General features: G+C 45.1%; 1 protein-coding gene across 7 annotated transcripts in view; it reads left to right on the top strand.

Annotated features, from left to right (window-relative positions):
- The window catches only part of TBC1D30 (TBC1 domain family member 30), a 60,637-nt gene that overhangs the window by 16,535 nt on the left and 30,628 nt on the right, over positions 1-13,474 (top strand). For 2 of the 7 annotated variants that reach the window (XM_055808262.1, XM_055808261.1), the window contains exon 1: positions 9,899-10,192. The exons of 4 other annotated variants lie outside the window; for them this stretch is intronic. In XM_055808262.1, coding sequence (XP_055664237.1) covers positions 10,033-10,192 — 160 coding nt within the window. In that variant the 5' untranslated portion in view covers positions 9,899-10,032. Of the gene's footprint in view, positions 1-9,898; positions 10,193-10,288; positions 10,345-13,474 lie in introns of those variants that run through there. One more of the 7 variants, XM_055808263.1, reaches the window with a different exon arrangement.

The raw sequence follows: 13,474 nt of genomic DNA, 5'->3' as shown, positions 1-13,474 counted from the left end.
AGTCTTGGAAATGATGTAAAACTCAAGGGTTGAGATAAGAACAATTTAATAATTGAAACAGAATAAAAATGAAAGAACAACAATAACAATGATGACAATAACAGTTATAATGAAAAGGGGAAGGGAAAGAATATCATCCAGAGGGAAAGGAAGAAAGGAACACATGGTGCACAGTGCAACTGCTCACCACCTGCCCATGCCCAGCCAGTGCCTGAGCAGCGACCTGCCCGCCCTGGCCACCCCCCTGGGTATATATACATACATATATATATATATATGACATCCCATGGTATGGAATAACTCCTTGACTAGTTTGGGTCAGCTGACCTGGCTGTGTTCCCTCTCAATTCCTCGTTCCCCCCCCCCAGCCTTTTTGCTAGCAGGGCCCAGACAACTCAAAAGTCTCACATCAAAGCCAAAACAGAGCACCAACTAGCTCCTAAGATGATGATTATGTCCATCCCAGCTGAAACCAGGACACTAATGTACATACTTATTTTCCCGGAAAGGGAGTTGATAGTTTGAGGCTTATTTGCTTTGTTAGCTACTTCCTTTTCCAACACTTGCAGAATGTGTTCTGTTGAAGCTATGGCCCACATGGGAGATGAAGGGAATTATGTGGTCTAGAGGGCTTGGGGTTGCAGTAGCTTCATGTACGTGCAAAACTTCGTGGGAAGATTTCAATTTCTTTACAGAACTGGTGGCATCGGCAAATGGGAACCAATGTGTATGCGATCAAAGGATTTGGGTGGTGGTAGAGGACTTCTGTATTGACTGAAGGAAGATTTGTGGTTCCAAGAGCTATATGGGCAGGGCTTATATGAGCTTCTCTTGGAGTGAACCCCATTCCCCTCTCCAACCCCAGAAAGGGTTTTGTTTCGGTTTGTGTGTAAAGAGCGCTGTCCACAGAGATCTTGCGTACTGGGAGAGGTAAGATCCGTGCTGGAAGCAGGACTTTCTTATCCTTGAGCAGTGCAGGAACAACCTGTCTCTGCTGTGTGTCTAATGAAAGCCTTGCACAGCCTGAGCCTAGGCTTTGATGGATGTCCTTAGCATTACTGCAAATAAGTACTGAACAACATATAAAAACTTCTATGGTATAAACATGGTCCCATTCCCGTGGTGCTTCCTGGCCCAAAGCAAAGGCATTTTGGGGCTAGTAACTCTTCTAACTTTGGCAATCGTTTTTTAATATCAGAGCTTTGAAAGTGTTCTGTCTGTGGATAAATCCTGCCTTGGGGACATAGCGTTGTTTTGCTTTCTTTAATTATTTTGGGGGGGTTAAAATCTTGCTGTTTCTGAAATAACCAATGAAGCTGGTGATCCACACTGTAAAATTCAATTTCTATGCCAGATGCTAAGCAAATAATCACATTCTAATAAAGGACAAGCAGCTCAGTTTTAGAGCTGGGAGCCTGCAATCTGCTATGACCTCCATTTGTCAGCAAATATCTTAAGCATGCCTACAAATTGTACCTGTCAGAATTACTTTTTTCATATGTTGCATTAGTTTTTCTGCTGACTTGGTGATTTATTTATTTTTTAAATGACCATGTAGCATTTAAGCAGGATTCTGGGGTGCGAATACTGGCCAAGATATTCATTTACTTCATATTGTTTAGCAAGGTTAGGGAACGCTTCCTAATTTTTACGATCATGCTTTTCAGCAGTGTTTTTATGTAGGCCTCTTCAGTGATTTTTCTTCTTATGTTCCTTACCAAAATAGCATCTTTAATTATGATTCAGTAGAGACAGTTAATTTCTCTGACAAAAAAGGGTGTTTGCTCTCTGAGACCTCACTTCAGTTCATTACTTTGTATTTAATTTAAAAGGTCCTCTCTTTACTTTATTGAGCATGTAAACATTGCTATGACTTTTATTCCTGTTGTTAACTGTAGACTTTATGCTGCTGGTTAGTACAGCAGTTAAAATAGATTGTTACTTTAGCAGTCCTTGCATGACATGTCTTTTACCTTGCTCATGAGATACAAGTTAATCTGTGTATGATCTGCTCTACAGTTACAGTCGGCACATGAAGACGTTAAGTAAAATAAATGGACTCCTTGGGCGCACACACACACGCCCCCCCTTCCATTTCATTTATTTTCTTCATCAGGACAACATAGATCACTGTGCTCCTCAAATGGCAATTATAACTTTTGAGTTTGTTTATACAGTTGAACCAAATTAGAAAAAAATACTAAGAAACCTGTATGTTGTTGAATTCCACCACACCTCCCCCTCCAGTTTCACAACAGGAAAAGATCCATCCACTTACCATTTTTCTGTGGTTAAGAGCTTTTTGGGAGCGTTTGGGACATAGAAAGCTTCTGCAAACTTTTTTTTTTTTTCTTTCTGGGTGTACTTTTGTCCTTTTGGAAGATAACCTATATATATATATATATATATATATGTACAAAGAATGAAATGTAGCAGTGGACTTCAGCTTGCAGTTAACACACCTGCATTCTGGTGTTTGTACACAGGTATTTGCAAGAGTGCTAGGTGCCTGTGCTTCCCTTTAGGTCACCGTAGATCTAGTCAATATCTTGCTCTCATTGCTTTAGTATCCGAAGCTCTTCACAGCCTTCTCTTTTCTATTGTCACACCCCTGTCATTTCTTACTCAGTATTCAGGGTTATCTCATGCCTCCTACCTCCATCCTACACATATTTTAAAACAAGCACCTTCTCAGTTTCCCCCATGTTGGTATTTCCTTTTAGACGTTTAGCCATGTTGAACTTGAGTTGATGATTAAAATCTAATCCCTCCTTCAGCCCTCTTATTGACCTTATGCCTTTGTGTGTGTCCCTTGTTACTCATCTTTGCCATAAAGTCTACAGAAGCACAGTAGCAGATCATATATTAAGACTGCTGTCCACTATGCATTCCAATGTCATCTAGCTGTCTCCCTGTGCTCCTCCATATGCTAATGTGTGGGGTTTTTTTCTCTTCTTTCTTTTAAAGCAGGCAGCCTGTTTTTAGTTCTGCTTGTCCAGCACCTACTGCAATAGCGCTGCAGCCCAGAATTAGGATTTATGGGCACTGCAGTGGATACAAATAGCTTTAATAGATTGTTGGGCATACTCAGTTGTGCAAGTTTGTTGTCCTCTATTACTGGCACAATAAGGGGAACTAACTTCTGTCTTGTGATCAAGCAATGCTATATTTAAGCCGCTTTTTGTTTCCTGCATGGATAGGTCCAAGTTAAATCTCTGCCTGTCCTTTTAGTGCAGGCATTGAACCCTATGCTAAGATAAAGGTTTCCACATTGCATCTATTTTGTATTGTCAGAGTAGATTTTTTTTTTTTTCTTCTGAAATATTTGCAGTGTCTCTGATCTGTGGTGCATGATGTTTAAAAAACAAGTCGGTTTCTATTTTTCAGGAATTCTTTCAATTCTCCCCTGTTAAGCTCTGAGAACAGTCAGTTGCCAGTGATGGGCCTGGAGTGAAATAGGCTACCCTTTGCACCCAGCCCATTGGCACTGGTTGCTGTCACTTGTGTGCCTCAGCATTGCTGAATTACCAGCAAATTTAGTTCCTCTATCCTTAAAACCAGTTTGACCTAGGAATTGCAGATGCCGCGGAATACCCACTTTTTAATGTTGCGATGGTAAAAGTTGGTGACACAGGAGAGTTAATAATTTGTGATGTAAAGCATTTGAATATTAATCTATTACTACTTTTCAGTGTGATTGTATTGTAGTGACAGGTTTAAGAAAAAAATCTAGCTTACTGCTTAGTGGCTTCCTGAAGAACTCGGGGAAACAGGGGCTTCATGCTCTACTGGACTGAGTGTAGGTCTGGGAGACAGGTACGTGCAGTTCTGCTGTTCCATTGGCCTTAGCCCTGGTACTGTACAGATGTCAAGTCTTTCCCTGCCTCCTTCATTCATGGAAATAGCTATGTGTGTACAAATGGAGAGAGGTTGTAGACAGGTTCAAGGGGGTTACAGAACTGTCTGTGCTTCTGTTTTAGCAACCTGTGATGCTTTTGAGGGCTTTCATGTTCTCGCCTATGTGATCTGATTGCATAAGCATCTTGTGCCCCTCTAAGAACAACCTATGAATTGAGGGACTGTAGTCACTTACCTACACTGATTCACTATCTATGAACGTGGTGCCTTCCTGGGTGGGAAACTGGTTATCACAGCTCCACCCCATTGTGATGTAAACTGCTAGAAACTGCTTTCACAACTGATTTACAGATGCGTTCATTACAGATGTATGATATTTCAAGTGTTTTCACTGATGCTGGAAAAGTTTGGCATACTCCTTAGAGTGTATTGTATCTGCCAAAAATTTCAAGAAGCAGTGTGATTATGAATATTATTCAACTTGTAAATTGTGTAACTGTCCATCACTTCCAAAAGGTAAATTGCAACATATATTTGTGGGCAGGTGATGCTGGGGTCAAGGAGACCTGGCTCTGTTGAAGGGACCTTCTCTTTCCTCATCAGTCCTGTCCTAGTATATGCACATGTGTAGTACAGAAGGAAGGAGTGGATAGTACGTACAAGAGGGAAGGGGGAGAATGACCAAAAAAAAACCCCCAAAAAGTAAAAAAAAAACCAACAATAAAACCCATTAATTATCATAATGAAGAATCTTGAGTCTAGAGTTCTTGTGGTTGAATCCTGATTGTGCAAAGTCAAAGGATCATGTAGTGTATATAGTTATGAGCTTCTTACAGGAGTAATAGTCTTGTAGATTAATTTCCTGTTGAAAGATATACATCACACTAAACAGTGCTATTTTAATGATGTTCTCTAGATCAGTCCTCAGCAGATGTGGCTAAACAGTGTGCAGGCAATGTTCTCTTTCAGACAGCTTAGCTACAAACAAAGTTGCATGGCCTTGAGAGTGCTCTTTGGTAAGAAAATTCTCCAGATCCTCTGTTTGTCTTAAACTCTCCAAGAACAAGTGGTCTGTTTTAGGGCTTCCTTCAAGAGAAGACTGTGTTAAAGAGTACTTACTGTGCTGTCAGTGTTTGAAGGGGGAAATAAGTAAGAAGGCTATGTGCCTGAAGTCTAAAGGAAGAGGAAGCATTGGACTAGGATTGAGCTTGTTTGGATTTGTTTCTCAGCTCTGCGGCATGTTTCCTGAGACTAATCATTTAAATCTTGTTTCTCTGTTTCTGGAAATCATAGATGTTATTTCCTGTCCATTGTGTAGTTTATATTTGTGCTGAATAGCTTTATAGGCAAGGATTGGTTCAGCTCTTTTTGTTCGTGCTATCCAGTCTAGGGCACAGTGAGGTCCTGACCTCTTTTGTGACACTTATGTACAAAGTGATACAAATGATGACTAATGCAATGGAAAAGTTTAAAATAGTCATGCTGTGTTGATGAGACTATGGTGTGTCAACACACTGCACCATTTTCCTGAGCCCTACTTGTTGAAAGAGTGTAAAATGAACCTTCTGTAAGCACAAATACAGTACCAAACCTTCATTTTTGTATTGGTTCTGGAACCATCCCTTGTCCAGTAAAGACATCCCTACATTATTTGTCTGAGAGCAGAGACCAGCTCGGTGGCAGACCTGAATCTGTTAGTTCAAAATCATGTTTTTCCTTCTGTGTAACACAGATTTGTCCACTCTCACCCATAGACTCCCTCCTCACATGGTCATGAACTGTGGACATGTGAAATGGTGCTACAGGCTCTGTGCTTGGTGGTCCACACAATAGTTACAGCTAGCTGGTAGATCAGAGCATCTGCTTGGCTGCCATGCCTGAGGTAGCAAGTCTAGTAACAGCCTGGCAATGCAGGAGGTGATGCTCGACTTGCAGGCTGAGGTGGGAGGAGTGCTGAGCTGTGCCACCTTGCAGGCTTTCATGTTCAAGGACACACGCTGTAGCATTGCTGTAGGACCTGTGCCCCCTCAATGTCAAAGACTCAACAAGCCAGAGGCCTTTTTTTCAGGCTGTCAGAGATGGCTCCATCTCGTGTGTTGGCAGAGGGTGAAGCTCCAGGTGGGTCGTGCTCGTTTTTAGGCTTTTAGGATCAAGCAGAAGGAAGTGGGGCTGGTTTTGGCAGAGGATGTTTAATAATAGAACACATATAGAACTGGGTAGGATAGGAATTTTGTGCTCCAGTGCTGAAGATGGTTTAGTGGGCTACGAGTATTTAAAATACTTCTGCCTCCTGGGAGAATCTCAGACTGCCTTATCCTTTCTTCCTTCCAAAGCGGACATATTCCATGCCATGTGTTTTCTCTTATATACTACAATTTGAAAGTGACATCTTTTCTCTTTTGAAGCTCATGATGAACTACAATGCACATCCAGAACATGTGTTGGTACAGATTTAAAATTTCATTTGCTAACTTATGTAGAGCTATTTGAAGCCCAGTGGTAATGGGGTTACCTTTTCTGGTTATATTTTGTGGGCTCTTGTAGCAGTATATGGAACTCTAGGGCCACTGTCTGCTAAGCCCCATACAATGGGTTTTGCCTTGTGGTTGCAATACATCTTCCCCCCTCATCCTATTGACATATATTTCTTTCTGATATTTGCTGTATCAGCAGCTGGTGTAGTGATGCTGTCTAAATGCAATTTCTAAAATGCTTTGAGATGAAACATGTTACAGTATTATCATACAATAATTTTTTTCATGGGTACATGTTGCCTTAAGTATTTTTGCTAACGCAGGTGTCCAGAAGTGTGGCAAATGAGCTTTGTCCCCAAACTTTCACTATTTTACTGAGATGTTGTGGTATGAATCAGAATTACAGGAGGTCTGTATACTTTTCTGTGAAAATAAAGGGGAGGATGTGGAGTTCATGAAATACAGTGACCCAGCTGAAGATGTCTTACTATTTTTAGTCTTTTAATTACATTCAGTCATCTTTGCACACATCAGAAGAGAACCAGTGAACTGTGCCTTCCAGTAATGCTGGGTTTGGGTAGTTAAAGCTCCATGCAAACAAAAGTGTCCTTCTCTTTAAAAGCAAGATTGGTCTGTGGCCCCATTTCAGCTGCTGTTCCTGTCGCTGCCCCGTCTGCTTGTGCTCATTTTCCTGTTCTAGCTGCCTGTGTTTTACCTCATTGTGCAGACAGAAGAGAAGTGGGCTGACAAATGGAGAGGTTTAAGGTAAATGGAGTTGGTTTCTCTATGTCAAAACCTGGCAGTGATCATAAGACCGATCACCATCAGGCCAATCTTTAACAATTGCGCAATTTATACGTGTGAAATAGAGCATACTTCGTAAGAAATACTGACTTTAAAAAGGCATGGTTAGCAGGTGGTGGTAAGACTGCAAAGAGATACCAAATGAGGAAATAAGGTTTTTCAGAAAGTGACTCTGTTGCGTGGGAGGGAATAAATGAACTACAGGGAGAAAACAAGCAAAGTCTCAGGTTGATTATTACAAAATATCTGGAGCTGAAATATCTGGGCTAGCCAAAACGCTTTGATTTCCCACCCCCGCCCCCCTTCCCCCCTGAGTGTCATCTGTCTTGTCAGTAATTGCAGGTGAGGATTTGTGCAAGTGGCCAGACCTCTCTGCATTGGTGGATCAAACTAAATTCATGCTGGCTAGTGACATCTTTGAGTTCAAATTTGTTGTGTTTTCACCAACTTGGAATTACGGTGATTTGTCTGAAATTTCCCCATCGTTGAAGACTTATTTACAGCTTAACAGTGGTGAATACAGCAAATTTGTACAAGCTGCTGACATGCAGTGTCATGCTTAGATGTCTGCAAGTTCAGGGAGTGGTGGAGAGCACGTCTTGCCACAGGCAAATTAGAGGCTTTGCCTGATCAGTGATTAAAACCCAATGCCATTCACTTTTCTAGAAGCTAGGCTCTTGCCCTTAAGATATGTATATGTGTGCCTAATGGGAGGCTTATCAGTGTCTCTAAAAATCCATTTGTGCTAATGATTCACTGAGTCATCAAACCCATTAGTATGGCTTGGCTTCTTCATTTTATCTCCTGAAATTCACTTTTGATTTTTTTTCCTTAAGAGTAATGTTGTGTTAATTGGCTGGCATGCAGGAAAGCTTCTAAATGGTACACTGGTCGGTGGAAGTAGCTATGTCTCAAGTCACAGAATGATTGTCCTGATTGTTTCCAGTTTTCTTATGGAGTGACAAGATGAGAAATAGCAGTAGTGAAGGCACAGAATTCTCACTTTGAGAAGCTGGTTATCATCATAAGTTAAATATTATTGTCTTCCTTAGAGCTGATTTGTAATTGTTTAAAAATTGAAGATAACGTGATTTTGTTTGGTTTAGTGGGGTGACTGATTCTCACTGTAAGGATAATGAGTGGTTCCTGAAATTTTGGCTGTGGCTCCTGAGACTTTGGGCAACAGCATGTGGTATTGGATTAGCCAGTCTTGAAACAATACGAGAACACTGGTGCTATTTGCATATGGTACTCGGAGAAGAGGAGAATAATATTAGAGAGATTACATGGTTATTTCTGTATTTAAATATTTCTGTTACAGTCCCATTGGTACAATCTGTACACCTAGGGAGATTAATTCATTCCAAATTGAATGCTTTAACCACTAAATCGTCATCTCCAGCTGGCACTGAAATAAAGTGATTTGCATCATCTGTATCAGCAGGGAAGTGTCACCTTTGTTAAAAAAAGAACCACTGACACATAGACTTAATTATCTATTCAGAGTGCAAGCTAGCAGCTGAAATGTAGTGACTTTTCTCCAAAACCAAACCAGATATTTAAAGAGGCACGATCAAAATCATGCTTCTCTGGAAACAGTAACTTCTAAAGATAGCTATAACTGATCTTAAAAAAAGGCTTGCTTTGTGGTTTATATTGTGTCTCTTTTATATAATTGGTTTTGCTGCTTATCTGTTGTCAGTTTTCTCTTGTCTTTGTAATGTGGCTGAGAAAAACATCTCTTTAATAAAGGAGCAAATCCTTGTTTCAAAGCTATGGAAGTTGGCAGGTAGACTCACACTTATGGTAGCTCGGTCTTTGAGCCCAGCTAATGTGGTGCAATAAATCTTCCACAGAAGCGCGGAGTGGTTTAGATTGTAAAAGCTATTATTATTTCAAATGCTTTTCCTTCTTGTCAGTCAAACCACTAGTTTGAAGTTTGTATCAAACCCTCTTAAGATGATATTAGGTCAAATAGCACTGGAAAATAAATCTAATAAAATGCTGTTGAAGAGCTGCTTTTTAACTATTTAGTGTGTGGCGTGTTGTTAGTAGTAAGTGCTGCTGCAGTTTACATGCATAGAGAAGGCTGTTATTTTAATTGAGGGTGTTCAAAGTCTGTGCTGGAGAGTCAGAAACACAGAAACTGTGGCGCCTGCTTGCTCTTGCTGCTGCTGGGGCTGACCCTGAGCAGCCCTGGCTGCGGGACCTGACCCCAGCCTGCCCTGGCACTGAGATACCGCTACATCCGTCGCTCTCCCCGTGCTCCATGGTCTAGTAGTGCCTGTGGGACTCTTTCCCAGGACAGCTTTTTGAAAGGGGCGGCAGGATTACGTATACAAGTCCAGCTGCAGGCCAGAATCCCATGTGAGAAGTCTCTTTGCTGGACATTCAGCTCGTTTTGTTCTCGGCAGAAATTTTAACGTTGCCCCTTGTTAAGCGGCGTCAGGTGAGACGAGGCAGCGCTGCGTGTGCGGGGTGAGCTGTGTGCAGCTGTCCTGGAGCCCCTTGCCACGGCCGAGCCCCACCACTGCCTCCTGCGCTCCCGTTACTTCTAACCGGAGCTGCTGCTGCCGCCCTTCGCCTGCTGCATCCCAGGTGGTGCTGGAGGAGGAGAGGCTGCCGGTTATCCAGGCAGTGATGCTAGGATTGTGGGCGGGAGCAGCTCTTCCCCCCCTTCTTTCCCCCCCATCCCCCCCGGTTTTTTTCCCTTGTCTCCTCTCCTTGTCCTCCCTCTCCTCTCCCGCACTCAGACTCTGCCGTCTCCGCACTGCAGCTCCCCGCTAGCCGGGAGAGCCGCTGCCGGGCCCCCCGCCCCGCCATGCCCCCCGCCCTGCCGCCCTAGGCGAGCTGTCGGGTACCGCTGGCGGCGGGCGCCCGGCGGGCCGGGGCTGCCATGCGGCAGGACAGGCTGACGGGCTCGCTGCGCCGCGGGGGGCGATGCCTGAAGCGGCAGAGCTCGGGCGGCGGCGTGGGCACCATCCTCAGCAACGTCCTCAAGAAACGCAGCTGCATCTCCCGGACGGCGCCGCGCCTGCTCTGCACCTTGGAGCCAGGTAACCCGCTCCCCCCGGCTGGGCGGCGAGGCGGCTGCAGTCCCGTAAGCGGCTTAGCGGGGAGGGGGGGAGCGGCCGGAGCCCGGGCCGCCGCCTCCCCGCGGGGGCGGCTCAGCGAGGAGGACGCGGCCGGAGGGCGATGAGGGCCGCGGGTAGGCGCGGGGCGGGGCGGGGGGCTGCGCCCCGGGGGCGGCGGCGGCGGCCGACACCGGCCTGAGGCAAATGGCCGCGCCTCGCCGGCCGCCGCTGCGGCACGGGCTGCCTCGGCGGGGCCCGGCCTGCGTGAGGCGCCGCGGTCGCGGCCTGAGGCGCGGCGGCGTGTACGGAGCGCGGCGGCGGCGCTGCCTGGGCTGGGCCGGCCTCGGGGAGGGCGGCGGGGCCTGCGAGGTCGCCCCGGGCTGGCGAGCGGGCGGAGGCGGCCCCGGCGGGGGAGCCAGCCCGGCCCCAGCGGGGAGGCCGGCAGCGTCCGCGGGCCGTGCGGGGCGGCAGCGCGCTGTCCCCTTCCCCGGGGGGCTCTGCCGCTCTCCACGCGCGGCGGACCCCCGCTCTGATCTTCAGCCCTCCCGCCTCCTTTCCCCGCTCCTCCCGCCCGGCCTCGCCGCGCTTTTGTGCCGTTCGGCGGTGCCCGGTTCCCCTCCCCTCCCCTCTGCCCCCGGGCCGCCACTTTCCGCCGGCCTCTCCGCGCTGCCCGCCGCATGGCCGAGGCCGGGGCGCTGCGGCTCCCCTCGGCCCCGCCAGGCCTCCCCCCTGAACCTGCCAGCCCCTGACTTGCTGAAGACCCCTCCTCCCGGCCAGCCTTTGTCTGCCGTAGGGTGTTGTCTACATTGGCCACGGAGCCTTGCCTCGGGGGGAAGGCATCGGCTTCCGGGCGATCTTGCCTGGGTCCTGCCTCAGTACCAAAACCTTTGAAGGACCAGGGCTCTCGGCAGAAGCACTGATGGGTGATCGTTACTGAACGTTATATTCTCGTTGCCTACCATCGAAATTGACTCGTTTGGGTTTTTTTATGAAGTATTGGAAATTTAGATTCAATTTACAACGTTAGATCTGTCACTCGCAGCTGAAATGTTGTTGATCTGTTGGCTAAACCTAGGCATTTACGAAACATGCAAGCCTGGCGTCTACTGAAACAGAGCAACACATAGAAACATGTCAGATTCAGTTTCCCATTGTACTAGCTGCGTGTGCGTCAGGCACACAATGCTGACCTTTTGTGCTTGAGATGAGTTTCAGGTGCTATTATTATTAATAAGGCCTCAGATATATGCTGGTATAGGTTTATAGGGTTGCTGTTATCAAGATTTCCTGATTCATAATTCACGCAGACCCCTGCTCCTACAGTTCTCTCTTAAAATCCCATGTAACAACATTATTTGGACAATGACATTCTTTTACTTACACTCCCACAAAGATCAGGGGAGATGATCACAGGCATAACCACAAATGCTATAGTCTTAAAGCTAGGAAATCCCAGTGAGTTGGGGTTTCCATATTGTTTATACGTAAGTAAATACAGTAATGGCATTCAGGGTGCATGCTTTCATAGAGTGATGGAGATGGGGCACCTAGTGAGCCCTTAAAAAATAAGCTGAATGAAGTTTTCTTCTGATTTTCTTAGTGTCTATATCAGCTGTCTTTGTGTTGAGAAGTTTCTGTAGACTGCAGATTTCAGGTATGCTTTGATAACATTTCAGTGAGCCCTGGCTCCTGACGGAAGTTATTTCATGCAGAGTTACTCAGAATGTTACTTTTATTTCTGATTTTGAAGATGAAAACCTACATTTAGAGATAAATTACAATGCAAGGCTGAGAATCTTCCTGAAACGACAAGCAACAATAAGGTGGTAGTTTACATTGCCACTTTTTCCCCTCAGCTTGGACTCCCACTGCACACAAAGCTGTCAGGCCTTTTTCCTCGTTTGTTTTTGTTAAAATATTTATTTGCTTTCTATGGGAGAGGTTTCAACATCTGCTTTTAAGTACAGCCAAGAACCTACAGCGATGTGCTTTGTAAGTTTGAAGCTATAGCTTTATAGCCCACATATGTGCATTTGAACAGATCATCTTCCTACGCTTTTTCTGGTTTAGTATTTAGGAAAAAATTCTAGACCGTGCTCCATCATTTTGTTTAATGTTGCTGGGGAGTGGAGATTTGATTCCTTCAGGTAGGTACTTTGCTGACCACGACAATTTTCTCGCCTCTTGTGGCACTTTATGGGGTCCTGTGCTACATTTTGATGATATAGTGGAAGGCTGCTAGAGTTTGGGAATCCTTGGGGTATAATCTTCCCTCTTTTGTTGTCAGGTGTCATCATGTATTTTACATGGAAAAGCTAATGGGATTGGATTATGTGGGATTTTATCTTTCTCTCTCTTGTTTGTGTTTTTTTTTCTTTTCTTCTCTTCTTAGAATAGCTTTTCTGTAGTGGTTTCTGGTGACCTGGTTGCAAGGGAATTGAACAGGCCTTATTTTGGCATTCCTCTACCCTTCAGAAATTTGATGGGTGCCAAACCTGTGTACCTTTATGTGTGCTTGTATTTGTGGAGCTAATAATTCACATGTGTTCCCAATGCATTCCTGCACACGTTAGGTATGAAAGTTGAAAGTGTATGACTATGTCAAATGACACTATAGACCGACTGGCTTGATGTAAAAGTGTGGAGTTGTACTGACAGCAGTTACAGTCCCCAAGAGTAGGAACTACTGTTGCATATATGGTACACGTCTGCCAGGCTGTCCACGCAGAGTAGCTGGGAAGAAAAGTTCCCATGAGGATGCAAGGGGCCTTTTCTGCAAAGAACATGTGTTTATGTAATGGCCCAGAGATAGAGGATTGACAAAAAAGGGAAAATCCAGTGACAATGGGTGCAGAAGGCCTGTGGTAGGGTTGAATGGTTGTAGAGTACTGAGGGGGGAGGAAGCTGTTGGGGAATCTAGGTTAGTTTGTGGGGAGGAGGCAACTGAATGCAGAATTGAAGGGAATTGCTGGTAAGATGTAGCAAACAATGAAAGTGTAAGGGAGAAAAGACTGTATGTGGAAGAAGGCACTGAGGAAAAGCTGGTCATGATCTAGGCAAAAGTGGACAACCTGAAAAGGATGGGACTGAGTGCTACCAAAAAAAAAAGCGAGGGGGGGGAGCACAGGGGTGGGAGATTTGTTGGGAAAAGGGGAATTATGGAAATAGAAAGGTTTGGAAAGCCAGGAGAGGTTGGAGTAGGGATAGGCATTAATTTCCTTGAACCGCTACAAGTCCAAGGACAGATTCAGTGAAGAGTGCAGA

Source organism: Falco peregrinus, chromosome 6 (genome assembly GCF_023634155.1).
Source record: "Falco peregrinus isolate bFalPer1 chromosome 6, bFalPer1.pri, whole genome shotgun sequence".
Lineage (NCBI taxonomy): Eukaryota > Metazoa > Chordata > Aves > Falconiformes > Falconidae > Falco > Falco peregrinus.
The sequence above is the reverse complement of the archived record's forward strand: the minus strand, read 5'-3'. Positions and strand labels throughout refer to the sequence as shown.